Source organism: Falco biarmicus, chromosome Z (assembly GCF_023638135.1).
Source record: "Falco biarmicus isolate bFalBia1 chromosome Z, bFalBia1.pri, whole genome shotgun sequence".
NCBI classification, from domain to species: Eukaryota; Metazoa; Chordata; class Aves; order Falconiformes; family Falconidae; genus Falco; species Falco biarmicus.
The window spans coordinates 1,538,538-1,566,537 of NC_079311.1; the positions used below are offsets into that span (position 1 = coordinate 1,538,538).

A 28,000-nucleotide genomic window follows, 5' to 3' on the forward strand; every position below is an offset into this window, starting at 1 on the left:
ATCAATTTAGTCACTAAACTTTCACAGACAAGCCGGACTTTAATTTTGGTAAAACTGTTCTGATTTGTTTCTTCTGCAAACTGTAGTATATCATTGCAGAAAAGAAAGGAGAAATTATTGGATGTATTAATTGCTCATGGGATGACTGTTCTCTGCCAATCTGCAGTGGATGTTAAAAGGGCAGATGCATTGTCATAACACATTGAATGAAACAGGAAACTCATATACATGATTTTAGTCACTCATGTTCAACACTGTAGAATATTACATAAAAACTTTATTAAGAGGATCTGAGGAATATTTTGCCTTTCTTGTATGAGAAGTTGAAAAGAACTGTGCCTGTTTGGCACAGCAGTGTTTAGGCTAACAGTACCGTGACTGATTTCTAAATGCCTCCAGGGAGCCAAACACTGGGGAGAAGAAATAAAATTGGCATGAAAACTAATTAACATAAATGGCAAAGAATTAATTTAGATGGGAAGCTAGCTTAAAAATAATGTCTTCTATCTGAATAGTGATGTCTGAATAACCTCCTCAAAAGGGGAAATGAAGGATAAAGAAGCCCCACACCAATATGCTTGCAGATTTCAAAGTATATAGATCAGTTTCCGAAAAGGAGAGAGACAGTGCAGACTCACAGGGATCTCTCTCCTAGTGCTTGCTTCTGACAATATTGCAGCCCTTACAAAGACACCAGTTCTATTACTAGCAAATGTGCAAGAGAAAGTAGAAACAATAAAAAAAGCCTAACAATTTCAGAGCAGAGATATGGGGGAAAAAAATAGCTCGATGAAGTCTGGACTTCATGCCGTTTTCCTATTACTGAGCAGAGTAGACAGGTATGAACATTTTCATGTGTTTCACAAGGAGAAAAGTTGGATTATTTCAAAGAAACTCAGTCCCAGTAACTTCAAGCACAGAAGAAAACAGAAAGAATACCTTTCCAGCACCCAGTGGTTTGGCTACGTATGTTGCATATGCCACACTCGCAATTTTTTCAACATTAGTCAAAATGTCCTGTACTATAACCTTGATGCCAACCTACAAGGAAGGAGGCAGTGGAGGAAGAAGACAAAAAAGGTATTTACATCGTCAGCTGAGTTGAAAGAAAATGGTGCAGTATTTATAAAATTAATCACATCCAATCTTTTAAACCTAGAAGAAAAAAGGTAGGAATCCTACTCCGCTATCACTAATATATCTCTGACCACAAAAGAACATCACAAGATTTGCTGAGCTCTGAAAAGCTTTTTAGTACAACTGTGTATGTCTGTCTAGCATCACTTGTAAGGTAAAATAAAAAATTGGAAAGACACTTAGATTTAGGTTTATGGATATCTCTTTCCATTTACTTGTGTGCCGTTTGGAGTTCCCATCTGAACGTTTCTAAGATCTGTGTCAGCGAAAAGTCTGTATAAAGGTGTAAAACACAGTGGAACACTTGAAGGTGAAACACTGTATTTGATCCTGGGAAACAGGCCTGACGTGCATCAAAGCTTCTGATTTTTTAAAATTTTTTCTACTTTTTAGAACCTTTTGGAATACTTTCTCTGTGAGATACATCACTCCGACTAGTACTAATGAGAATTGGACTTGGGTGCAATGCAGAGAAAAGTACCTTTAAGGCTCAAATCTGATTTCAAGTGAATGGGCAATGCATTGCATACTTGTTACAATATGAAGAGTAAGAATATGCATACACCTAAGATAAATATTTTGGTATCAGAAGTTTCAAAAATACTTAGAACTCCACCTATTCGGTGGACCCAAGCTCTGATCTAAGACTGCTTAGAGGCCAATAGCTTTGGACTGGATCAACACCACTCCTGTCCATTACACCTGCCAGAGATTTTAAGTCTTCAGTGTCCAGGTTCTAATTTGACATGGATGATTTTACAGGAAACATGCAACTATAACAGTTATTATGAAACCAGAATTTCATTAGGCAGTGTCATTGTTCAGATAGCTGCACAAAGCTCCTTCTGAAGCAAATAAGACTGGACCCATGTTGCATTCCTCCACTCCTCCCACCTCTCTCCTAATTTAAATATTGTTAGGAATAAGAGTGATGATCTCTTACCTCCATGCTGGTTTTGAATGCTCTGTTCACCTTTGCTTTGATGGTAATAACTTGTCCAACCCTGTCAAGACAACAGCATCGTATGGTATATAATCATGCAGCTTAATAAAGGCTTGAACCTGCTCCTCCAGGTATTCCTGATAGTAGTGAAGCAAATCTCATTAATCAGTCTGTCTTCCAAACTGTACTAAAAATGAACTGTAAAAGCTTTGGCTCTGTTATTCATCAGCCAGACTTCAATCACGCTCAATAGTGATTTTAGTCACTCAGAAAACTGCATAAGCTTAATACTAGCATTCCCTCCTCTTGCTGGTGTCTGTATGACATCAAGTGTGCTCCAGGCCCCAGGTCCTCCAAGAAATTTTGGCCTAGATTCTGCTTTAGCTCAAAGGCGTATCTTGCTGGGAATTACACTAAATCACTGAGTATATCTAGCTGCAAAACCACACAATATATACTCCATGTGCCTTCTCCAGCATACAGATACATGCATATCAGGAAATAACCCCAGGACAAAACCTGCTCTTTAACATCTTTGAAGGATGGGGAAAGAGTTCACATTCCAAGCTTTGGCCAAGAACAGGGCTGCAGCACATCACTTCTGTCCTAATAGCATACCTATGAACAACTACTCTTCCCCATTTACCTACACAGAATACCTAAACACAGTTATTTCTTTTTACCTACACAGCATCAACTTTAAATGAGAAAATAAATTCTTTCTTTCTGGGATTTCTAAAGTACCTGCATATATTAAATAAAATACATATATTGTTAACAAGAGTAACCCTTGTTTTCAAACCCCTAATGCTTTAACACACAGAAATGCTGAAAGGGTGGAAAGAGGGCTGTTTCCCCTACAGTTGTCTTACTGAGCAGAGCAGTAAAAGGACACGATGTGCATGGTAAGTCAGAACCACAGCCAAAACAACTGGGCATCCAGCCACTACCTTCAGGGAATTTAAAACTGACTTACAGCTGCTAAAGATCAGTCCCAGAGCAGGCAAAGTACAGCTAGCTACATCTGAGACCGCAAAATATACCTCAGACCACTTGAGCACCTGTGAAACAGGCATTTACAGCTCAGGATTTGGCAGAGTTATGATCCCAGTTTATTAAAAAAAAAATCTTTACCATTTATTCCTAATTTAATTAATAGAGTTTTGACACTTAAAGGTAAGGCTTTTCTTAAATTGCTTCTCAATGCCAGAACTTCAAATAAATTGTTACCAAACACTAGAATGGAGAAGAGGAAACCTGTTTCTTTACAGTATCAGACAGGAACCACCAACTACACAAAAACTTTCTCTTTTCTTGTTCACATTCAAGAACACAAGTGGAAGCTTTTGAGTAGACAGAGGAGAAAAATGTTAGAGGAGAGAATTAAGACCACCTGCAGATACACAGCCCTCATTAGCTTTTGAAGAACGTATTCAGAAGTCTTTCCATCATCCATTGCAAAGAAAAAGCACAATCAATGTAATAGTTCTAAACTGCACAGCTAAGAGAACCACCAGCTCATTTACAAAGAGGAGAAAATGTTCAGAACAGTACACAATTATTTATCTTTAAGTTTGGAAAAGAAGTTAACATTATGGTCTCATAAAAAGGCTTTAGAAAGCTTAGAGACAGAAGTATTCTGAAACACCTCTGAAGACTCTCTTATCTGTCATAAAACTCCCAAGAGGATTACAGTAACATGGCAGTAGAGGTAATGACAAATACAAGGTGAAAAAAGACAGAATATATTCACTAGATAAACTATATGATTGAACACAACACATGCTGATAGTGATTGCAAGGCTTTCCTCAAAAGAAGGAGAGTTCAGAGACTCTACAGATGTTTGCAGAGGACGTCATGGTCTCTGTCAAGAACATCGTGATGCCAGACTGTCCATGAGGTCCCAGCAGAGGCTGCAGAGGTCTCAATCTCAGGCTTACTGGCAGGGTGCTATTCTTGCGTACAAAGATTGTTCATTTCACCTTTGTCAGTGACGCTGTCCTGGTGACCTCTCTTCCTCTGTGTGAGAACATTGCATAAGAGAGGTTGAGAGAGGTAAATTTGGGTCTGTCCACCTTTGAGGAAACTGCAGGGTGGGAACAGAACAAAGCTGGATGTGATCTCACTCAGCCTGAGATGCCAGGACGGCAATAAGGTGGGCTTGGACTTCACAGACATCAGATACTTTGACTGATTGGCTTGTGCTCCAAGCAGTCTATACAGCTGCACTCACATTTCATTGTAGAAAAGTGTCCTCCAGGGTCCGTGGCCATATCAGAAAATAAAGGTGTCAGAACTGAGATGGTCAGACAGTATGATGGGGAAATGTCTTCTGATATACTTTCAGGAGCTGCTTCAAAATTACGTGCTTTACATTGTATCATATATTCTGACTTTGGACAAACTGATTTATTTAAGCCAAGAGAGCTGATCAGCTTGGGTATTTAAATAGATACCTAAGGGCAGAAGCCACAGAACACCACGCTTCCACTCGTAACTGGCAGAAAGCTTTTGAAATATATCAGAATGAACCGAGTATGATTCAAACTAACAAAATTTAAATAAATGTTATTTAAAATTGGATGTTCTTACTACCACTGAACTGCTGCATATTAAAAGAGAAGGAAGAGGGATTTATTTGTTATCATGACATAAAACTGAGTTTTGCCATACACAGATTTGTGGAAATTTCCATGTCAACTGAAAAGAAATATGCATAGAAGAGTTAATCCTTACAGAACATTTTATAACCTGAGTTAGGTAAATGAAACCTTACAGCAGGCAACTTACATCTTTTTAATGTACTACAGTGAGATACAAGAGCTTTCTTATTTAAGCAAGATGTTTGTATATTCAACAAGATCTGGAAAAATTTAGAAAATTACACAGTGAGCTACAAACAGGTTGTTAAAGATGACCGGAGGCTGAAAAATAATTACTGAAAACACTTCACGGTTACTAGGTTTGTACCCTAAATCCTTGTTAAAAATGAAACACTGGCACCACAAGTAGAAGGAGAACTAGAGACATATTTGGAAACAAATTTGGAAGGAAAAGTATTTTCATTGTATTCTAGAGGCTCTGTTCTGCTCTCAGAAAACAAAAGAGAAAATCGCTCTGAAGCTACTGAAGTCTGAAATATTATGCCTGAAAGAAAAACATTACCCTGATTTCACTTGTAGGACGCTCTGATTACAGTTTTCACAGACAGGATTTTCTCCTAAGGACAAAATTAAAAACACGTAATAACTGCAGGCAGGACAAACACTTCAAAACTAATTTTGTAAAAGAGACCAAGAAATTCTTTTGAGTTCTAGATTCAGTACGACTGTGTTCACTTCTTTGTTACTGGTTATAGCTCTCATCCTAATGGTCACTACTCTACAAATTTGCTGTTCAGAAGTGAAAGCAGATGCTTATTTTACACTTGTGTACTACAAAGTTTAAAACTGACATCAGCTGTACACCCAACAGCCAATGTTGCTTGGTTCACAGTCAAGACAACTGCATGCGCAATTGGCCTCTGTAACCAGGTCCATCTTACCTAAGCACTCATTAATTTCCCCATTGCAAGGTGTAAAACCACACAAAATCTACAAAGTAATGCCTCTAAGTTTCTGTAAATACACGGTTTAGGAATAAATGTGCTATTTCCTCTTACATTGTTTTTTATCCCTTGAAAGATAATGAAAAATGGTTAAAAGAAAAGTTAAGTCCTGTATGATTTCGTAGAGTCAGTCAGCATTTGGTGATCACCAATGCAAATCACTTCTGTTTTGGTACAAGAACTCATTTTTCTAGAAGAGCTGAAAGAGAAAGATGGTAAAATATAAACCCAAAGAGCACTTGCAATAATAGAAAAATACAATAACTGTTATAGGTATGTAGTCCTTATTTAACAGAGATAAGTAATGGCCTGCAGCATTCACTTTTAACTAGAGCCAAAGGTCACTGGCTCATCAGTTTCTCACCTGGCGTCTAGGTTGCCAAGTCAAAGTAACTACAGTTTATTTTTGACCTGTGAATTTGATCTGTTTTCTAGGTGGGTCATGCTATCACAGATAGAAAAGAGCAATTCTGAGACTTAACTCTGTGACCCTGGGGTTTATTGGCCTGCTATCTCAGGTTTTATAATGCCTCAGTTTATCTCTGCCAAATAAGAATCTCTAGAATGTAAACACTTGACTGTTAGCTGGTTTTGTACCTGGCAGCCTCTTCAAACTGTATGTCATCCATAGACGCTGTCACGCAAGACACACCAGCACGTTTCTCAGCTTCAAAAGAGACACATGGGCACACAATTACCACATTGCATTTTCCGCAAGCTATTCACCTATATACTTGTGCAGAGGCAGAAATGAAACACAGTAGATCCCAGTTCCTCTTTTGATCACCCTAATGCAAGTCTGCAGTGGACCCCTTAGAAAAAAAGAATCTAAGTAAGATTAAAGTTAGTATTTACCATGAAATAAGGGTAACATCAGGAGATGAGACTAGATGACAATAATGATCCTGCTCGGTTTGAAAAGCTCTGTTTAAGGTCTTTCTCTAAAAATGAACATTCTGGTAAGAAAGCACTAACAAGCGTGTTGCAGGACAAAAGGAGTCACAGTGTTAAGAAGTCTACAGAAATCTCTGCCATCTCCCTCAAAACAGGCTGTTGTGAGTATCAGCTATGTTAAACCAGTGTAGAAGTTTCATGTCAGTTGAGGATTCTCAGACGTGAGAGAAAGATTTACTGGCTTATTAGCATGGTCCCGGCAGTGGAAAGCAGGTAAATACATGTCCTCAGCACTGTACTAAAACACAGGACTTAAATAAAAACAAATACAAACAAGATTTAACAAGTAAACCCCAAGTATTTACTTATTGTAAAACATTTTTAACAGAATTTTAACAATGTTCCTCATCTCCCCCTTTGTCTCCCTATCGTTTATGAAAAATAACGCACCCTATTAGTACTAATTATGAAAGTTAATCTGGAGAAAGTAATCATCTTTACTATTAATAATTAATAGTCCAATAGTTATCTTTTTAAAGCAAGTTATCGTGATTTATTATTTATTTGACCGTAGAACCAGGAATTCCAAGTCAAAGGCTAGATCACCACCACACTAGGAGCTGTTTAAACACAGTGAGCCCCTGCTCCCAAAAATTTCCTGAGTGACAGAGGCAAAAAACAGGACTAGCAGGAAACCTAGAACACAGCCCTGTGCAGCAGGGAGGAGTTCTCACTCCCAAGCAGCCCAGTGTTTTTAGTGAGCATCACAAGAAAAAACTTGAAGGAGTTAGAGGATGGTGCAGAAGTTGTATCAGTATCTGAGGAGCTCCCTTTGAAAATATGAAGGTAAAACACATGAAGGCACTTATCAGAAACAGCAAACTGTGATGAAAGGGAAGAGGTCACTGACAAGTAAGAGGCTGGAGTCACCACTGTGATAGATAATGCAAAGTGATGAGTAAGATGGTGGTAGTCATAAATAGCCTCAAAAGCGAGGAAGCAGCTAGCCAGGTGGATTACACCTAAAGCAGCAGGATATGAAATGAGGAAGGTGCAAAGCCTTGGCAGTTGCAATGGTACCAGCTGGCACTAATGCGGGAGAAAGACGGCAAAGCCAAAGAAATCCCTGTCTGGTATTTTGAGTTTGCTGTGACACAAAAAGCAAAGCGAGGAAAGATGTTAAAAAACCTTTGTGTGCAGCAGGATTAGCCCTGTGTCATGAATGACTGCTGCTGCTCTAAACCTAACCAGGTAAAAGCAACCATGAAAGTGACCTCCAGTAGCAGATTCGCAGCTGATGAAGATCATCACAGCTTAACCAAAGTCCAGGGACCAAAGACAAACCATTGTAGCAACAGGGTTCTGCCGCTTCAGAGCACAGACTCGAGTTCAAGGGTTGCAGAGATCAGTTCAGGGTCTCTTGACAAAAAGCAGTGTTAAGGGGTAAATCACTGACCGGCTGAAATCAAATGAGTCCTTTGTGCTAAAGTAAGTCTTAAAAAAAATGTGATCATACTGGGAAGTTGCTACATGCTAGGTAGTTTCTGGGTTATTGTGTGGGGCAAGTTCTGCAGCATCCCAACTCTTTCTATATAGGAAGAGTGGGTTACGTAAAGCTGCACTGAGCGCAGCATGCGCCTACGCAGTAAGCGCACCACGGTCACCATGTTGCATGGAGACGCCATCCAGACATGAGTTCCCCAAATATACCCGCTATTCTCTGCAAGACTCATTATGGACTGCTAATGTATGCAGCTGTACTTGGAAACGGAGTTCACCGACAGCAGAGATGGCAGAGCCTTGGGTTTTCTTAGGGCTTTAGATGAAGCTTCTGCTTTCAGAAGTTCGCTGAGGAGATTTTAAAAAGTTTTCCAAGCTGCGTGACACCAGACACAGGGTAGCTCTGCACGCTGCTGGGGTTTGTGGTCGTTGGTTGGTTTTTTTTCCCCACCCATGCGCCAATATTCTTAAATTAGTACTCTTCTTTCTTCCAGTATTTCTGTCTCCCATCACTTTTTCCCCTTCCCTGCCCTCTTTTTTAAATTCTCCTCATCCTAACCGCCCGCGCCACCCCCCTCTTCGCTCACCGGAGAGACGCCGCCCCCAGCCCCGGGGCTGCCCCGGGGTGAGCCCCCGCACCTCGCACGCTGCCCCGGCTGCGCCTTCCCGCCAGCCGCCCCCTCCCCCGGCTCCCCAGGGCAAAATGTCGCCTCCTCCTCGCCCCTCACAGGAAATACGGGGACAGAGCCACCGCTTTTCGGGAAAGGAGAGGCTGCCGGGCACAGCCGGCGAGTTCAAGGCGCGTTTCTGAGGGGACCGGGGGTAGGGGCACAGGGCGGTGGAGGCGCCTCTGCCGCCCTGAGGCGACGCTCCCCCGCCCGCCGCCGCCCCCTGCCCCGCCGCCGCCCCGCTACCTGCCAGGCAGGCGGTGGCGTCCATCCACTTGAGGAGCTGCCCGGCGCTCAGCTCCCCGCGCTGGTTGGCGTGGGCCGGGAAGACGGTCTGGCACATGCAGACATCGCCGCCCGCCGCCGCCCCGCGCCGCGCCATGGCGCCGCCAGTGCGGGGGGCAGCGGCGGTCGAGGCTCCCGCGGGCACGGAGAGGCAGCGCCGCCCGGCCCGGCCTGCCCGCTGCCTACCGAGCCGGGGCGGGCCGGTCCCGCCCCATCGCCCGGGGCTGGGGTGGGGAATCGCCGCCTCTGGCGGCGGGAAGGAGCCGCCGGGCTGAGGGGAGCGGGGCCCGGGGTGCGGGGCGGGCAGGGTGGCTGCGGGCCGTGGCTGCCCCGCTCCCGCCCCCGCGGCTGCTGCCCCGGGACCTGCGGCCGCCTCGGGGCCCGGCCTCAGCCGCCACGCTGGCGCGGCCACTGCGAACCTGTGCCGGTGCCACTGACGGGGTTTGGTGTGTGCATTCCCACTGAAATATTTATAATCTGGCTCACTTTTTTCCTTTTTCTTCTTTCCTTTCTTTCTTTCGTTTTGAAGTCTTGCTCTCTCGTGTTGTCACCAACGTGACAGCCCGACAGATGGGCCCCCAGGGAAGACACACTCCAGTCTCCAGAGGCTGGTGAGCCCCGTAGGAAGTTGCCACGGCCTGGTGAGCCACTGTCACTGAGGGTACGGACCTTTTGACACCTACCTGGGTGGCCGCAGCCCCAGTCACGTATTCCCTCAGGAGTTCTTAACTGGAGACCTCACAGAGGGCTCTTCCTCTTGCCTCCCCCTCCTCACATGGCTTGCAAGGTCCTGCCGGACATTGCTGCTCTGCATACTGTGAATATATAGGCACTGCTGAGGACGCGTAGAGCAACTGATTTTGAATCAGTCAGTGTGGTGGGGCGTCCCCCCCTCCCCTGGGCTGCCCTGCGGTCTCGGGAAGCCCTGTGAGGGCTCAGCCCTCTGCACCCAGTCAGGCCGCACCAGCAGCTCTTGCACAGCCCAGGTGGGGAGCGGCACTGGCCGCACCAGGAGCTCCTGTCGCCTGGCCAAGGTGGGCAACGGCAGCCGGAACCATCAGTCACCCCCCGACGGCCTTGGAACGTTCCTGACCTGAATCGTAGCCCGAGTGGAATGGTACCGTTGTTACTGGAACTTTGAAAAATTACTGACCCAGATTGCGGCCAGAATGGAAATTTATGGATGACTACAGCCTACCATCTTGCCATACCTATCTTAGTGTCTGTGTGAACTGATTTATCTACCCTATGGCAAGTATAGGGTGAATGTTGCCATCTTGAATCCGTAATTAAGTCATGGTTGTGACTGTAGTAAATCCTATTGACTCACTTTGTAAATTTTAGTGATTAAGTGCCGCTAAAATCTTGTGATCCACTTTAGATACAAACCCTTGACCAAGTCTGCCACTAGGACTGGATCTAGCCACACCTAAACTCTATCAGGAGTTTAAAAAGCAAGGGGGTCTGCTCTGAACCTCATGACTCAACAGGAGGGTCTCTGACCCATTTGCATCTTCTTCGGTCTGTCTAAATCATTCTTGCTCAATTCTAACTCCTACTTTCCTTTGTAAGTTTCATCCATGTAGTAAGTGATAAGGTGAACCTTGTCATCAAACTTTTGTTAGGTCACACTTTTAAAAATCCATATTGAAAGTATTCTGCGAATAATTTTGTTGATGATTCTGCAAGTGACCTAAACCACCCATTCGCAACAGTCAGGAAGGTCAATCCATGCTCACTGGTTGCACTTGTCAGCTGTTGAAGCAGGGCTGGTGGTGGAGGAAACGTTGCTTCAACGTAGCAAGAGTATGCAACCTCTAAATGGTCTTTAAGGATAGACCATAAAACTTGACGCTGTGCTGTCCCCCACTCCAGGGTGTTGTAAATAACATGGTTTTCAAGAGAGCAGGAGCAGCAAGATTCTTTTCTGTAGGCTTTCCTCTTTATACTCTAGCTACAGCATGTTACCCACTATTACAATGACAGTTTTCACATGTTTATTAAAAACATGCATAAATTAATTTATATCATGAATAGTCACTCATTTAAACATTGTTAAAGATTCAGCTTTAACTCCTAACAACCAGGAAATTTTGAATTTTAAGCATCCTGACTCACCAAGCTAGAGTTTCTCAGTGCAGCAGGGATTTTCTTCCCATGTGGTCTGTTACTATCATTGCACTATAGCAAGATCTCTGTTTCGTCACCTACTCTTAGCAAGCAACAGGATGGCTGTACCATTACACTTGTTCCATTCCAGAGGATGCTGGCTCTGAAAATCAGCATGTTGTGCTATTCCCTAGATTCATTTCTATTCTGGTTTGTACTGATTTCTCTTTCCTTCTTTGACTGGTTTCTGTGAAGGGAAGAAACAGACTCTCTTGGAAGTGGCAGTGGCATCCCAGAGTCTTGCTACCTGAACAGGATTTGTAAACAGTGTGCAGCCAGTATTTTCTCCTTCCTTGTTTGCTCAATCCAGACGACAAAATCTCAGGTATCTCCTTCTTACACCATGTATCCTAGATCTTAGAAGGAACAGTCTTTAAACAGAACTGAACATTTTTCCACTTAAAAAAATAAAATAAATAAAAAAAAAATATTTAATTTTGTGTTTTGCCTAAGCCAGTAGTTTGTTAATTTGTTTTCAGGTTTACTTTGTCACACTTGTTGACCAGGATTTCTCCAAGATAATGCTTACTTGGTTTTTCTTCACAGGTAGTTTTCACCTCCATTAAATATAGTCCATTGATCAGGTGTTTGGCCCATAACACAGTTTTCTGCTGTGAGATTAAGAGCTACAAAGCTGTTAGTATCACAGAGAAGTAAAAGTAAAATCTAAATCTGCTCACATCTAAAACTTTCTTAAGAATGTGGAAGATCACATGCTTGGGGTGAGTGGTCAGCAGACCTCTCTTAGGGTGCATGCAGGAGTTGTAGGGAAACAGAAGAGGCGAGTTCTCTCATCTCCGTTAGGGAAAGGGTAAGCTGGTATTTGAAATACACACCTCAGAGATGTACATACCTCCTGATTTCAAAGGGAAGGATGTTAATTTGAAATATGTCCGTGGGAAGCTGGAGATGCCCTCCAGGAACAAGAATGGCCACTGAGGATCCAAATGAGCAGTGCACATCCTTCCACTGCTTTGGACACTTGGCAGCCACACCTGGAGAGTGAGGTGAGGGAACTCACAGCCTAAAATGCCCTTTTCCCAAACAAGCCTGTGCTTTTGTAAGCTGCATTTCTCCTGCCCTCCAGCTCCTCTTCTTGGACCCTGTCTGCTGAGGTAACAGACTCCAATATCCATCTTCCATTTGGATTCGATGAATACTTTCTCTGCAGTCCCTTATACTCCTTTGGCTTATTACACAGTCTCCACTGGAGTAACCGGGTATTTTACAGCCTTTGGTGTATTTGTCCTCAGAAAACACCTGCAAGGTCAGTATTGTTCTCCTTTTACAGCTGAAAGTTTAGAGAAGTTAGGTTCCTGGCCCAAGATCACAGAGGACATCTATGCTTTTCAGTAGTTTCCCAACTGAGAAGTACCTTCTGTGGCACAGTAGCCTACACCAGCACCTCTGGCATGACCACCAGATGAAGGTAGCTGGACCAACATTATGTGATGAAAGCAGTGTCTGGGAGGCATTTTTGTGAACCAACAGATTTTTCATTATTGATGCCTACTGTGGCAAGAGGAAGAAATGGTCAAAGGCCAATTCATACATCACTCAGTCACTGACTTTGGTGAAACTGTTCTCTTGAAATGAGAACTGGTAGTGAATTAAAGTGAGCTCAACTTTAAAATTTTGGTTAACCAACTAAGAAACTGACTTCCCTTCAGAACTGTTGCTTGCTAATGCAGGTTTTAGAAGTTTTTGTCAATAAATGATTCACACTTAATGGCTTGAGGCTTCTCCTGCTGAACTGAATTAGTGAAACCAACAACAGGGGCAGAACTGTTTTAAATACATTTAAAAAGAAAACCCAGAATGGATATTAGGTTATCATCTCCCAATAACATGCATTTGTAATTGAAGCAATGTAACTGGAAAAGCTTTGTGCAGCACAACAGGGTATCTCACGAGCGCTGTGAAGAACAAGACACAGCACGATGCCTGTAAAGGAACTGTGCCAGAAGAGGTAGGGCATTTTATTAATAAAAGATGAGCTCCATATTAGATCTGAATAAATCTTCTGTAAAGTAAAGCCATTAGCACTAGCAAGAAGTACTATTCAATCGCACAGCATACAGACAGCTAGGAGCCCACTCAGCTAATAGCGTAACTGCTCCAGACCTGCATTTCATCCAAGTTAGGATTTATTCTGAGAAATGCCATAGAACAAGGTGGTAGCAAAGGAGGTCTGATTAAGAACTGAAATTCCACAGAAACCTGTAATCTAGAATTGGGTTTTGGGTTTCCACCAAAATTCCTTCTGTATTTAAACATGCGCATGCATGACTGGAGAGCTTTAGCATTCCTTGGAAAATGACAAACTAATGTGGTAATTGTGATATAGTTAATCCTTTCACAAATCTTTTCTTACCAATGAAATCAGCAGCTGTAGGACACACCTCCAAAATGCATCTTTTTGGTAATGTTTTAAATACACATGTCAGTTACGGCAGCAAATGAACTACAAAATGTTGCTGTGTATCTTTGTTGACTGTGTACTTCTATATTCTTGAAACAAACATTGCTGCCTGAAGTTATAAATGTTTCAGAGATGTGTATGCTTCTTTCATAACCCTAGTTATTCATGGAAATAAAAGGTGGGGTGTTATTTGACACAGCTTGTGAAAATACAACTACTTCTTGTAAAATGAAACTTTATTCTAAAATGTATCCAAAATTGCAAGACACAAGCACCATTAAACAGATAAATAGACATATATTTATGTACAGAGAGCATCAAAACACAAAACAATTGTTAATATAATTCTTATACCATTTTAATGAGTATCCATCAATAAAACTTTACAATTTAAAGAAGACTTTTCAGTTGCAAAACAGTTGTAAAATCATATGTATAAATTATGTTTACTACAATTCCAATAACAGAGGCAAAGTAAAATACAAAAATAATAATCAATACTGCAAATTCAAATACAAAACCCAAAGTAATGCTGCACAGGTACATATGTACACTGGATGAATTCATGCAGCTAGGCAGTGCAACAAATTAATTGCTGAGTTTAACTTATCACAAAATGGAACAACCATGTCGGCACACAGAAGAAAATATATTTTTGTAATAAATCATAGTGCATTTTGAAGTTAGACTTTATAAAATGATTGTTGAGTGATATACTTCTAAAATCCCCCATGTGATCTGAGCTTCCCCAACTCCTCTCCTGCAAAATAAAATACAATTGACAAAAGCTAAACCCACTGTAGTACAGAGTCTGATGTACTGGTACCATCTTGATTTTTTTTTATTCTCGGTATCAGATTTGTTTGCAAATGTCCATGTCCACAGGGACATGCATTACTCTTTGCTACCAAAACTACATCTTCCGCGCTCCAATGCTGTCTCCATAAACTGAATCTCACATGATGCTTAGACTGCACTGGTTTAAAGAAATACAGCTGAGCCTTGAAAACAGAACTCTTAAACCCCTATGAAGTACAGAGAGAGAGTAAAATGGAGGATAGAGAGACCTTGTTATTCCTGAAGCTCCTATCCCTAATTGCTTTAATTACATAAACACAGATTAACGTAAGAGGCTTTTATGGCTTGGATGAAATTTCTGCTGATTTGCTGGGCAAGTGCAAAGCCCGCGTTTCTCCACAGGGCTTGCCTTTCACAGTGCAGAAGGCTACAGACTCTTTTGGTTGGTGAAAGGAAGCCTCAGGTAACTACATAGAAAAATACTTCTGTCGTGAAAATGTATTCGAGATAAAGAAACAAAATCAAAACAGAACCTCTTGGAAACTGCGATTTCTTGTGTAGCTATGATACTAAAACATGGCTGTTCACCTTTCAGTTCTGTGTTGGTTGGTATATCATGAACACACAGATAAAACAGGTTCATACCTCACTGAATATTACTGGTTAAGTGTCAAAATCAGATGAGATACAATTACACAGTCTGACATTTTTTCCTTAAATCTTAAGTGATAAGCACGCTCAGTGTTTTCACTAGGAAGTTACTGCTAAAATGCTACATTTCTTTGCTGAGAAAACTTGAATTTACAGCAGCCTGTAAACTACTGAAAAGTTGCTCCCTGCATCCTTTGTGCTTCCAAAACCCCCTTTCAAGCCATTGTTAACTTCCAAGTTAACGGGAGTTTCAAGCAAAAAAAGGGATGCAGAAAAACACCTGTATTGTGTAATCAATGTAGCAATTTATACAGCAGCCTATCTACATTTCCAACATGCAAGCACGTGTAGAGAGAAGCTAAGAGACAGCATGCACTGCAGCGATATGTCATTGTGCTTATGTCTGGTGAGAATACTATGGCATTTTCACCTGGGAAAACATAAAACATTAGCCCCAGAAGACTCAAATAGCCAGTATTAATGAAGCCATCAGCTACTATGTAGTAAAGAACATCCCACAAGAGGGAAGAAGTTTGTCTGCTTGTAGCTTATAGATACTGAAGCTGAAGAGAATTACAAAGGCACAATACAAGCCTATATTTCTTGTAAATTATATATAGTCATATATTTTTCTTCATACCACTCAAGATACCAAATGGTAAAATAATAACTGAAGATACAAACGTTAATTGAAAGTTAAGCACTAAAAATAAATGACTCCTGGAGAAGACAGCTCATTACTTGCTATATTTCTACCCTTCCTGGGTGGTGAGCTTGTCCAGCTCTCCTCCATTGGCTGACAGTACCCATCTCAAGACATCCAAGAACACGGTGATCCACCGAGAAAACTGGATGAGTGTCAGACAACAGACAGAATGGCTTTATGCATCTGAGAAGTTGTCAGTAAGTGGCTGCCACAGCAAACTTTCTCACTGCAACTGTTTTCCCTGTGGCCCAGAACTCACTGGGAACCCACGAACAGTAACTGGACATTCACACCCATTTTCATGCAGAAATGAGGCAAAGACAATGTGTGAAGGTAACATTTTGGTTAAATTCGGCACTCAAAATATTGAACAGCAGAGCAGGGATTGTACTAGCACATCATAAAAAACTATTCTCAATTTTTCTATTCATAGCTACACAAGATGCAAATTATTGTCAACACTGAATGACTCACAACTCGGAAAATAAAGCAAATGTATCAGTACTGCTCCCTTTAAACTCACAAAAAATTACCCTACTTTTGTGTTGTGAAGTTACACGGCAACTTCAGAGGCAATTACTGTTTCAGGCTCAGCTGTGAGAATGCGGACACTTCATGAAGGTGAAAAGTTACAACATTTGCATTTTTTAAACTTCAGCTGTTTCTCAGCTCGCCAACAGGACTGTACATCTGCTGTTACTCTTTTGTATTGGCAGTTAATGGAGGAAGATATCAAGTTGAACTAGAATAAGGCAGGTGTATGGTACAAGCCTGAGGTGGATCCAGCTATAAATGGGCTTTGCTAATTCACAGTCATTTGCTGTCTGCAAAGATCTGGTCTATCTGAAAACCGGACACTTTCCTCATCTCCAAACCAGCATGTGAAATCATACGCATTTACTGCAAGTTTACAAACAAAGCCAAAAACCAACCCATAAACTGCCATTACTATCTGTATTCTCAATCCTAAATTAGGAGCTCCTAGATTTATTCCTTAAAGCTCTCAGGAAAGGAATCCTTAGCCATCCCTAGAAAGTATGAACATTAGTATCTTAGTTACAACCCAACAGCTGAATTTAAAAGCAGCATATGCTATTGCTGGTGTTGATTCATCTCTGCAATGGTTTCTTCCATGTGTTGCTTTCAGTGAATGAATCAGTGCAGGCGAGGAGTGAGAGAGAGTGCCCACTTAGGAAAATAAAGGTGAGGATTTATTTCTTGGCAGACGTAAACCTTCTAGAGATGTTTAAACAAGCTACTTCAAGTTACACTGAAAGTAAAGACAAAGAAAATAGCAACTATGGGGCAGACATCTTGTGTTTGAGATTGAAGGATTCTGAACCTCATCTGGAAGCCACTCAGATTCAGGTTCTTAGGAGATGTATTATTCTTACCCAAACCAGGCTCAAATGAATACATCTCTGTGTACAGGCATGTGAAACTAAAATAAACGACTGGATTCATTCCACCTAATTGTAGGCCTTTAAAAGCATGCAGGATTCATCAGTGGAAAGGGCAGTTAATGCCGTAATACAGTCTTCCAGAGGCATCTGCCTTCTGTCCCTCCTCTGACAAGGAAGAGACCTTGGCTGGTAATTTTTAGGCAGCTAAAATTAGGGTAGGATGAATCAGGCCACAGTGCGGAGCAGAAAGAGGCCTGGTACAGTACTGGTACAGCCCTCCCGTTACAATGCACAGCCTGTGACAGCCTTGTCTGAGGCACCAACCCAGCTGTGCTTTGGGGTTAGTGACCCACACGTTCCAGGCAGCTCCCCAGTCTTGAAGGAACTTTAAAGAGAAAACAGTGAGGCCAGATTTTATGACCTGGTTTCCCTTGCTGGGTCCTTCTACGAGGCAGCTTCTCCAAACACCAGGTTCCCAGAGCTGTGGCGTACTGGCTGTCAGAAGCACTCCCTGAGGGGAGGCTTTCTCGATACACAAATGCACACAGGGTTGTATTTTGGTGCGACAGAGCTAACACCACCACACCTCTCAGCACTTCACCAGCTGCGGAAAACAGCTGTATATTTCAAAAAGGAGTTTGAAAGAAGGGAAGCCTTCAGGGGCAGGTCTGACATCTGTGGTACAGATCCTTCCAAGGGCTGCAGCTGGCATAGTTGTGATCCCCCCAAAGCAAGACCCAATACCATTTGGGAAGAGGTCACTGTCAGGCAGCGTGTTGGACCTCTCATCAACATACAGACCACTGCCCTTCTGAAACCATCCCTGAAACTGCTTTTAGAAATTACACACAAGGTCCAGAGAAGTTTGCAGCTGGAGTGGTGACTCATCCTAACAGAACACATGTACATGTCTGCCTATTTATGATGCTGGGGGAATTTTGTAACTCCATGCTTTGGAACTCTTTCAGTACGGTATGGATTGGCTCTTGGTGGTAGCTGTAGATAATGAAAATGAAGAACAGGCTGAGAAGAAATACAGCTGTTCTGAAATACACAAAATCTGTGAGATCCCCAATATCACCAATATTAATGCTTAAGGTCAGAGGCAGTATTAAGTTTTGAATGTATTTTCTACATTAATATTTGTATTGACAAATTTAATTCTTGCTGGTTTGGAAAATTACTGAGGTTTTCTTAACTTCCAGAGACAGGGCTTTGGACATTAGTTTCATTTATGATGTTGAAAGTCATTCTTTGTCTAAAATATACCTGCCTAATGGTTTAAATGTAACCTGCAAATACTTGGGATTATGGAATTGCAATTGCCCTGTTGTTCTCTATAAAGGGCTGAAGTAATCTGTACAAACATTCTTTGACCTTAGAAATACAGGGAATTTATCTACAGATTGGCTTGGAAGTGTGAGGAACATTTATTGCAAGTACTCAAAGTCTTACATTAAAGGGTGAAGGTGCAAAGTCACTAACAAAGACTGCCTTTATTCAAAAGATTAACCTAGTCATTTGAACTATCAATAAAAACACAGAATTTACAATAATCCAAGTAAGAATCCCCTTCAACTTTCCCAGCTTTTTCACATTTCCCATCATTGTCTTTCAGTCCAGACAGGACTTGAATTTCTGATGTCAGAAACAGGCAAAGAACACGCACACGCATTTTCAGGTCTTTGTGGTATATCACAAAATACTAAAAAAAGAATTCAGATTATTTTTCTATCTTGATAAACAGACAAAGAATTAAATTCTCCTTAAGACATTGCCTCATATAAAGCCTGTGGCAGCCGGGGGCAAGGCCACAATACGGAGGCAGTGCTTTACTCCCTGCATACCCTTAGAGATGGGTTTCTGTCCTGGCACTGATGCAGTTTTAGGGGTGAAAAAAGAGACACCAGAGGAAAAGCTAGTGTGTCTTTGCTCACTTAGTGCAAGGAAGCCTGCAGGCTGGCAGTCATCCTTCTGGAGTGGTCTGCTGAGGTCTCGCAGCCTGTCATTGTCAGGGGACAGCAAGAGGAGAGACTTTCCCTCCTGTTCCCTGCACAGGGACTGATCCCTCAGGCTTGCAGGCACCTGCAGCTGGAAAGCATACACTGCATACCCAGCACGGAGCCACAAAATGTGCTAACCTGCAGCTGCCTGTTGTCTGCTAAAATCCAACCCCAAGCTCTCAGAAAGGGTATGAACTGGGTCGAATTCTCTTACATTTAATATTCCTGTAAATGGCTTCTATATCTGCTGTTTGAAATAAATTCTGAAACCACTAAGCGTGCTTAACAAAGCTTTAACTATATGTAAACAGCAAGTTTTGAGGACAGAACAAGTACTGTTGCAGTATAGAACACACATGGCTGTACAATCAAAAGCCACCTCTTGCTTCAAAACAAGAATTTACAGTAGTAAGCAATGGTGACAAGGTTTCTTACACAAAACCTACAGGAATTTACAGCATATGCATGGATTACTGAGGTTATAATGCCAGCAGTAGACTACACAGAGTATCTTGTGCAATGTGAACAAAGTTGACAATAGTTTACCAATGCTTTACATAATTCACATAAATATGCTAACCCACCAGCTATCAAAACTTCCTCCTCTTCCCACCAGAAACAAGTGTCTGCCAGCTGCATGTATAGCAATCCATTAAAGAACTGTGTTTGTTTTGTGGTTTTAGGCAAACAGGCACAAAACAGACGCACTGCAACATTTTTGCAAGGGGATACCTGCCACAAAAAAACCAAAAAAACAGTCCTCAGAATTGGTCTCTAAGCATATACAGCACTGTGATTTACACTTACCAAATAGCCACTACAAGCCTAAAAAAGTTTATTGTATGGACCCTTTTTATCCTTAAAAAAATCCAGCAAAAATTTCCTTGATTGGCAGCTAACAGAAAGCTCCAACTTCCACTTTACTCATGCCACTCTTCCATGTCTGTACTTCAGTCCAAGTTTAGGAACTTGTATTCTCTTCCTTAACCATTAATGTAAATGTAAATCAAATCAAAACTAGGAGTTAGTCAAAAAGATGAAAACAGAGTGGGGAACAGCTTATACCTGCTTTTGAACATCATGTTTACAGACAACAATTTAGCAAGTACTGCTTTTCTTTCCCCCTAAACTGTTGGACACGCCCTGTGCTCCTGCTAGAGATGGACTTTTGACATCTACTGGAAGGGCACCTGCACCATCTGTAACAAAAGGTGTGGCCCGTGGGTATCACAGTCCCTTGTCCACAACCTGCGTAGATCAAGAAACCCAACCTCTCTGCTGCAGGACGCGCCTCTGCGTTAAAAGAGAGCAGCTACTGAATCCTAGCTACCAGTTCCGCTGCTAACAAGCTTGTTACCAGTAACATGCTTTTCAAACTCTCCTAGTAAATTATTGCTTTAGTAAATTTCTACCTCAATGAAACATCCTCTGTGTGGATTTTACCTTCTTCCAATCTGCATGGCAAACACCAGCTTTTGTTTCGAGCTGTTTTATGACATGGTTAGAAATCATGAATCTGTGAGATGCTAACCTTCTTAATCTCCAGCAGTAAGAGCTCTCAGGATATTGCACTGCCACTCCTTATTTGTTGTTATGCTCAATGCCTCTAATGAAATAAATTCTCTATAGCAGAGCTCTGTTTACAGATGTGAATGACTCTCCATATGTTTACAAAGTAAATTCTTCTTATTTTTGTGCAAAGATCTGGCATGGTACATTTAATGGGAAAATCCAAACAACAGAGAAGAAAACATGAAGATTAAACAACAGAAATAAAACCTACAAATATCCAGTTCATCCAGTGGATAATTGGGCTCCTCAAGGATTGGAGCACTTGTTCCACACCAGTAATTCTTCACTTCAAAAGCAAATACTGATGATTTCACTGTATAGGGACAAACCTAGGTTTGGTCATGGTTATTGTTATAATTCCCTCCTAATCTGAGGACCTGTATATATCTCTGTAACAGACCAAACTTCTAAATTGTATGGTCTATTTCCTAGTGCACCCAGGGTATTGAGAAAATGCATCATGTTTCAAAATCCCCATGTTTTGTGCTGATTCCCTATGAAAACTAGTGCTAAAGTGCCAAAATTTTCTCTTAGCGAAATTAAGCTTCTTGTCTCGGCATCGTAAAATCTTAAGGGAGCCCCAGGCTTAACTGCAAGAAGAACTGTGCAAGTTCTCAAGAGAACAGCGAGGTAGCGTACCAATACCTTGTTTCTGAGTGCACACTTGGCAGATATATTACCCAGTCCTTCATTACCAGACCCTGTGAAGAAGCCGGGTCGCTTGGTTACTCTTCTTAAAAGACGCAACCACAGAACCCTGCACAGCTAGGGAGGACCTTGATTCATCCATGAGATACAGTGAAAACATGGAACAGACAAATGAAATTACTGTTTGTCAATTAGGCTCTTACAAAGTCATATGTATCAGATGTTAAGCAATCCACTTTTGGCAATGTGGAAGGAGCTTTCAACATAAAGTCCAGCTGTATTATTCACAGCAACTAGGCAGTAAACCTTGTTTTGATCCAATTTCCCCAAAACCACAAATTTCAGCAAATATTTATGATGCTGAACTCTAATAAATAATTAAAAAAGGTAATTTGTTTTCTCGATTTCTTTTCCACATAGAAATTAAACAGTGGCTAGAAAGTGACCATTTCAAATTATAACTGAAAACTGCATTTTTATTAAATGTGAAAACATGTACCCAAGAAAACCTTTATACATTTTTATGGCAAGTTTTCCCATTACATGAGAGGCTTTCTTACACATTTTAAGCTTAAATGAAGAAGAGTGACTAAAGAGAAGTTTGGACTAAAATTCCAAAGGTGTTAGCTATGTTGAGGAAAACTACGGCTGCACAGTTGAAAACAAGATGGAAGGACAAGTTCACAAAAATAGCTCATGTAGGAGTGAACGAACAATGGTCTAATAAGTTAAGAAACAGAAGAAAGCCAAATCTTTTCTGTATATAAGAAACTATTGATATATAAACATGCTCCTGCATTGGTAAAATCTTTAATGTCTGTTTAGGAAAGACTTAATTTGAGCTTCTAGACTGTCCATGATCAAGCATGGTTCTAGCATATTAGCAGTCCCACCTTCCTGAAGGATACTACTTGTATTCTTACATCTGTTTAAAATTAACTATGTGCAAGCTTAATTTCAAACAAATGTGAGTGTGTTTGCAGGATCAGAGTTTTAATGTGCTGAGCAGACGATCCATTTACTTTCTCTAAATTTGTCACTTTAATTTGTTTCTAAGATAACAACACTGGCAGACAATTTGCATGCATGCACTCAAAGCGCTATTTTAGATAAGGACTTCTTTCTTGTTTTTCAGGTTGAAGTATCATTTCGGTAATTTCAGCACATCCTCTGTATTTTCTCTATGTACTCAGTTTATACACCTGCCAAATAATGCCACACCACAGATAAACTTCAATATTTCACCCAGATCAGGGTGAAATGCTGCCAGAATAATGAACTCATGTGAGTGGTTTCATCAAAGTTTCAGCAGGGCAACTGGCAGGAGCAGCAGCATATAGGACTGAGCCAATAACGTCTGGAAAGTAGAGGAAGTTGCACAGACCAAAATTTAAATCTAACTCATTTATTTCTGAGTGTACTGATTTTTTATAGTTGTTTCGTATCATTAAATCCTGAATTAGGTCCTTAGTGTGATCAGTTCGAAGAGAAATGAGCAAGTTTTTTTGGGTTTTGTTTGAAGGTGTCCTTTGCCAGGATTCCCATCCTTAGGGTCAAGCCAAACCCAAGCGTGTTTGGGACAGAAGTCATGCTTTTATCACCACTTAGAGTGAATAAAAGAAAACCAAATTTACCTGTACTGATCCTTTTCTTTTTTACATCATTAAGCTCTATTAAGCGTTCTCCAAGTGCACATGTGTAGGGTCAAATCTTGAAGAATCCAGTCCACATTTAGCAACCACCACAACAACAAAGAATCAAAGCTGACTAGGAACAGAAGGTAACACTTAAAAATAATTGACTGATCTGAGAAATAGAAATCAGTGCAGCATGTATCAACTGAAAATTCATTTTGACTGGTAAAGGGAAAAAAGAACAAAATGTTCAACACTGAATACTGTAACAGCTGGTCCCTCATTAAATTACCCATCTAATTCCAAATCATCTTTACATCCAGTATTTCATTTGCTAGCCACAGAACAGAGAAAAATTCAAATGATTTTTAGGCAGCTCAAGAAGCTGTCCTTCTGACGCATGAATTGCTGTCCATGAAGAAGCAAGATGCTGTTCACCTCTTCCTAATTTGAATTATTTAAAATAAATAACTAGCCTACATATTTCTCATTGCATATTCCCATTGCAAGGGAAAGCAACAGCTGGATGTCTTGGGACACAGGGCATTTAATCCTGTATTAAGGGGGGAAGTCTGCTAAGTCTGAGAGTTGTTACTGTCTCTAAACACATGATGTATTGGTGATCTGTGCTCTGCAATCAGAAGGCTTCCAAATCAAAAATGGCAAACGTGGCCTCAGCCACAGGCTGACGGATGACCCTCTGATCTGGGGACCGTCACTCTCAGATGCCTCCGAGTCAAGCTGAGGCACACTCATGTCACTGGGCAGCATACGGTGTGTCAAAAGACTCGACTCAAGGTTATTGCCACACTGTTTACATGCACCAAACTCACTGTGGAGAGGGGTAACACGGAGTGCAACTGCAGTTCTTCCTCGTGCTTGGGCAATTAAGAAAATAATGCAACCCGTACATGCAAATATCAAGGTATTTTTTAATGCACATCAGGCCACATGCTTTACACGTGACTCATACGGCTTCCTCCTTGCCCTAAACCCTTTTCTTGTCTATTCAAGACTTAGGCATGGAGATAAAATCTGGGTACGAATACTCCTTTTCATAGGTTTTCATAGGTAAAATACGGGTTTCACTATGAAATTAACAAGTGAATCTCAATTTCAGCTGATTTCTACAAGGCCAGGATATTTGCCAGAGTTCTCACAGTATGAGAGACTCACTACTTCTGCTACTCTAAGATTTCATCACTTCTGCTTTTAAAAAGCATTACTTTAACCTTGCCTGAAAGACCCATTGACAGAGGCACGATCTATATATGTCTATATGAAAGGGAGGAATCTATATAAAGACCCAGTGTGGAAAAACTACCCTGCACCACTTAAAATAAAATTCCTGCCACAGCTGGACAGGTTCTGACCTTATCAATAATGCTGTTGCAGCAGTTAACACTACACACAGGTATCTAGTGCATTCGTAACCTAATGAGTAAAAAAGGAGTAAAAAGTCACTCCTTGGAAATAGTTTTTCTTTCCACATTAATACTCTGGATATGATGAAAATCCTGCAAGTATTTATAAGGAAAAGAAAGAAAACAAATGAAGAAGCAAAAAGCTCTAGGCATATTAAAAAAAAGGAGAGATACTTTGAATTAAGTTGAGTATTTAGCATGTAAGATTGTTTTCTGATGGTTCAGCTGCAGAACCTCTGTATGCTTATTATCACCTGATCGCACCAATGCATGTGTAAGTAACTTTACTCATGCATGCATGTAAGCATTCCCTACAGAAAGCAAAATGATTTGGTTTCCTTCTATCTGATTAAAATTCTAACAATATGGGGGGTGGGGTGGGGGGTGGAACTAGATGATCTTTAAGGTCCCTTCCAACACAAACCATTCTATGATATGATATGCAGTGAGCACTCAAGCAGATCTTCCAGATCTAAAATTCTGCAAGCTTGCACATCTTTTATTCTACCAGTCTGTGGGGCTACATAGGTACGAGAAGTGCTGGACACACCACGTAGCTTGCAGTGTTAGGGCACAGCATGACAGGCCATGAGAAGCAGGGCCTGGTCCCATTCATTTTGAAGCCAGGAATGTATCTACTGAGATTAACGCTGCAGGATCAATGCAACAATGTTTAATGACATAAATGTTTTGGAAAAGAAATGTAAAGGGGAAACAAAAATATGCTGGCAGTAAGAAAGATTGTATAGAAGGGAGTTTGATAGAACTACAGAAGAAAAATGACGTGCCTGAGAGGATGTTGTGCTCTTGCATATAAATTAGAAGAACGTATTTTGATAATGATATTCAGTATCTGTTGGCAGTTCCATTTAAGGGGTTCCTTTGCGCAGGTTCAATTTAATGGTCAGACTTTCATCCTTAACGGGTGCCTGTAAGCTAAAATATTGCAGATAATGCCAAACACAGAAAGAAAAAAAAAAGGTCTCTGATTAACACTAAGCCCTGATTCTGCTTAATTTTACCACAGTGTGAAGCTTCAGTGGCGGCACATACTCTGTCCTGTAACAGCGATGCCCCCATGGGCAACTGTTGCATGGTCAGCGGACACAATGCTTGCCCGCAGGAGCCCCAGCTCAGTGTGGACAGTATGGGGGTTTCCCCTGGAGATACAGAACAGAGCCCAGGTGCACCCAACAGTTCAAGAGCTCACTTGATGGCACACTGACTTGGTGTGTGAATGGACTTTGGCACCTGATGCACAGTCCAGACATCCACCTGTCTTAAGTCCAGTAGCAGTGATATCATCTGACTGAAACTGGGCAGAAAAAGAGTTCTAAAGTCCTTCTTAGAAGGCTACCAAGGATAATACAGATGTCAAACACGGGCTGCAAGGACACCTGGACTATGCAGTGCTTCTGGGAGAAGCCGGGGTGCACTAGGGACATAGCCACTGAAACCAGTGGTATTAGTGACAACGGTGAAAGGTCTACATCTGATTTTGGGTTTTGAAATAGTAGGGGCTTCTAGCATCTTTTGAGACAGCAACAATTTTCCAAAGATAAGCAAATGAACACATACACTTCATAATCACTGGGAATAAAGTCCACAAAACGATATAATGACTAACTAGTTTATCTTTACAACTAACAAAGTAGTTACTATTACTGAAAAGTAATGCTACCAAAACATAACATAATTTTAAGCCTCCAAGAGTTTCATCTTTGAATGCCCCTAGCAAGAGAGTAAAAAGTGTAACACATTTTTATTTTCATATATTATATATATAATATATGTAAATAAAAATCAGTTAGGAGATTGTAGTATTCCTTATATATCCTGTTATGTGCAGCTACCATCACAACAGGCTCATTACATATGCTGCTCTGTCACAAGTTCATGAAAAAAAAATTGCCTTGCAAGACTTCATGGACATACCACATCTCAGAACTGCTCCTCCTATGTAAGTGGCTTTTTTTTTTTTGTTCGGCCACTTTGTGTCCACATTGCCGATCACCAGCCTTTTGATCACTATGCAGCTGAAAACTTTTTGTTGTCTTGGGGGAGCTGGAAGGCATTAGGAACTCAATGTACCCTAATCTTGGTTTTAGAGCTTTGCCTGAAGAGATATGGGATTGCTTCCAGAAGTATTTCCTTTAAGACCATATGCCTTTTCTCCATTCTATCCCCATCTATCAGGTCTAATAAGCTGACCTTCTTATAAATTGGCCCAGACCTTTGTTGCTCTTCCGTTCATGGCAAAACAGAAGACCCTCACAAGGCTAGTAGTCATAAAAAGTTTACTCCATCATTTTGGCTCAAAACCCCCAGACTGTTTACTGGAAAATTCTGGGGGAATTCACTGTGGTAGATGTGGTGAAAAATACACACCCAAGTAGCTGGGTGACCTGATTTTCCGAATGGGCTTGGGAACTACTGTTTATAATTGGGACCATGCGTTGTTACAATTCAGTTGAGAATCACAGAAAATGGGAAACATAATGAAAAATTGTTAGGAAAGGTTTTGGTGATAAGGACTCTACTGTATTTCCACTAACTACCACCCCTACAGAAGATCATGCTAAATAGAAAACTCATTTCAAAGGGCAGAAGAAGCCCTGACACTTTATTGCTAAATTCTATAGCAATTGGAGCTCACTTAAGTAACCTTATAGTACTCTATATAAACTGAGAAGCTTGTATCAAATTCAGGCTTCCATTTAAAATAGATATTGCAGATATTAGGCTTCAATTAAAGAAGAAAAATAACCTTCAGTGCTTCTTTTTTTCAAGGCAAAGTATTAAAAAAAAATCCCCATATCAGGTGAAAATTATTAAATTTCTCCAAAAAATTAAGATGAGCTTTCTTCTATTTCTTGAGACAGTACAGTTTGTGATTCACAGGGTAACTGGTATCAAACACAAGCTAATGAAAGCTCTTATAAGCAATTTTATTCCTATCCATAATGGCAGACATTTACAAAATCAGAAGAACTTATCATTTGAGTTCACCTTAAAAAATAACTTATAAAGCAGTGATATATGCAACATAAGACAGTTCAGGAGGGGAGATGGAAAGCAAATTTTAATAATTAAAATGTAAACGTGGGAAAAAAAAAAAGATGGAATAAAAGTCCCTACTTCTACTTAAGATGTCACGTGATAATATTTTACAATGTCCTGCAGGTCTATGTATGTATGTGTGTATTTCTTTATCACACACACACACATAAACATTAACCCACACATGTACATACACAAGTAATTGTTTGCAGTTCCATCTTGGGCAGTTCTGTTACGTCACTCTTTACAGTTGTCTCAATCATGTTTGGGACCCACTTTCTTGACAAAACGGGGGAGATGGTAGAAAAAAAATGGTGGGTCTGATTGTGTCTGAGATCCTTTTGTTAAACTGTACACTGGGACGAATAATTTTCTTCTGCAGTAGCTCTCTGAAGAGGGCCAACTCACTGTGGTCTTCATGGCGACACTTGTTAATGGATCACACACTCATTGTCATGCTAGGGGAGTACTGAAA

General features: G+C 41.0%; 2 protein-coding genes across 6 annotated transcripts in view; both read right to left on the reverse strand.

Moving 5' to 3' along the window:
• ACOT12 (acyl-CoA thioesterase 12) overlaps positions 1-9,247 on the reverse strand; it is a 31,416-nt gene extending 22,169 nt beyond the window's left edge. The window contains exons 1-4 of one of the 2 annotated variants that reach the window (XM_056325317.1): positions 8,997-9,246; positions 6,286-6,355; positions 2,081-2,141; positions 940-1,041 (exon numbers count right to left, since the gene is read on the reverse strand). In XM_056325317.1, coding sequence (XP_056181292.1) covers positions 940-1,041; positions 2,081-2,141; positions 6,286-6,355; positions 8,997-9,132 — 369 coding nt within the window. In that variant the 5' untranslated portion in view covers positions 9,133-9,246. Of the gene's footprint in view, positions 1-939; positions 1,042-2,080; positions 2,142-6,285; positions 6,356-8,996 lie in introns of both variants that reach the window. The other variant, XM_056325318.1, reaches the window with a different exon arrangement.
• Positions 9,248-13,966: 4,719 nt separating this feature from the next.
• The window catches only part of SSBP2 (single stranded DNA binding protein 2), a 191,356-nt gene continuing 177,322 nt past the window's right edge, over positions 13,967-28,000 (reverse strand). For all 4 annotated transcript variants that reach the window (XM_056323656.1, XM_056323654.1, XM_056323657.1 and 1 more), the window contains one exon: positions 13,967-27,994. In XM_056323656.1, coding sequence (XP_056179631.1) covers positions 27,965-27,994 — 30 coding nt within the window. In that variant the 3' untranslated portion in view covers positions 13,967-27,964. The remainder of the gene's footprint in view (positions 27,995-28,000) is intronic.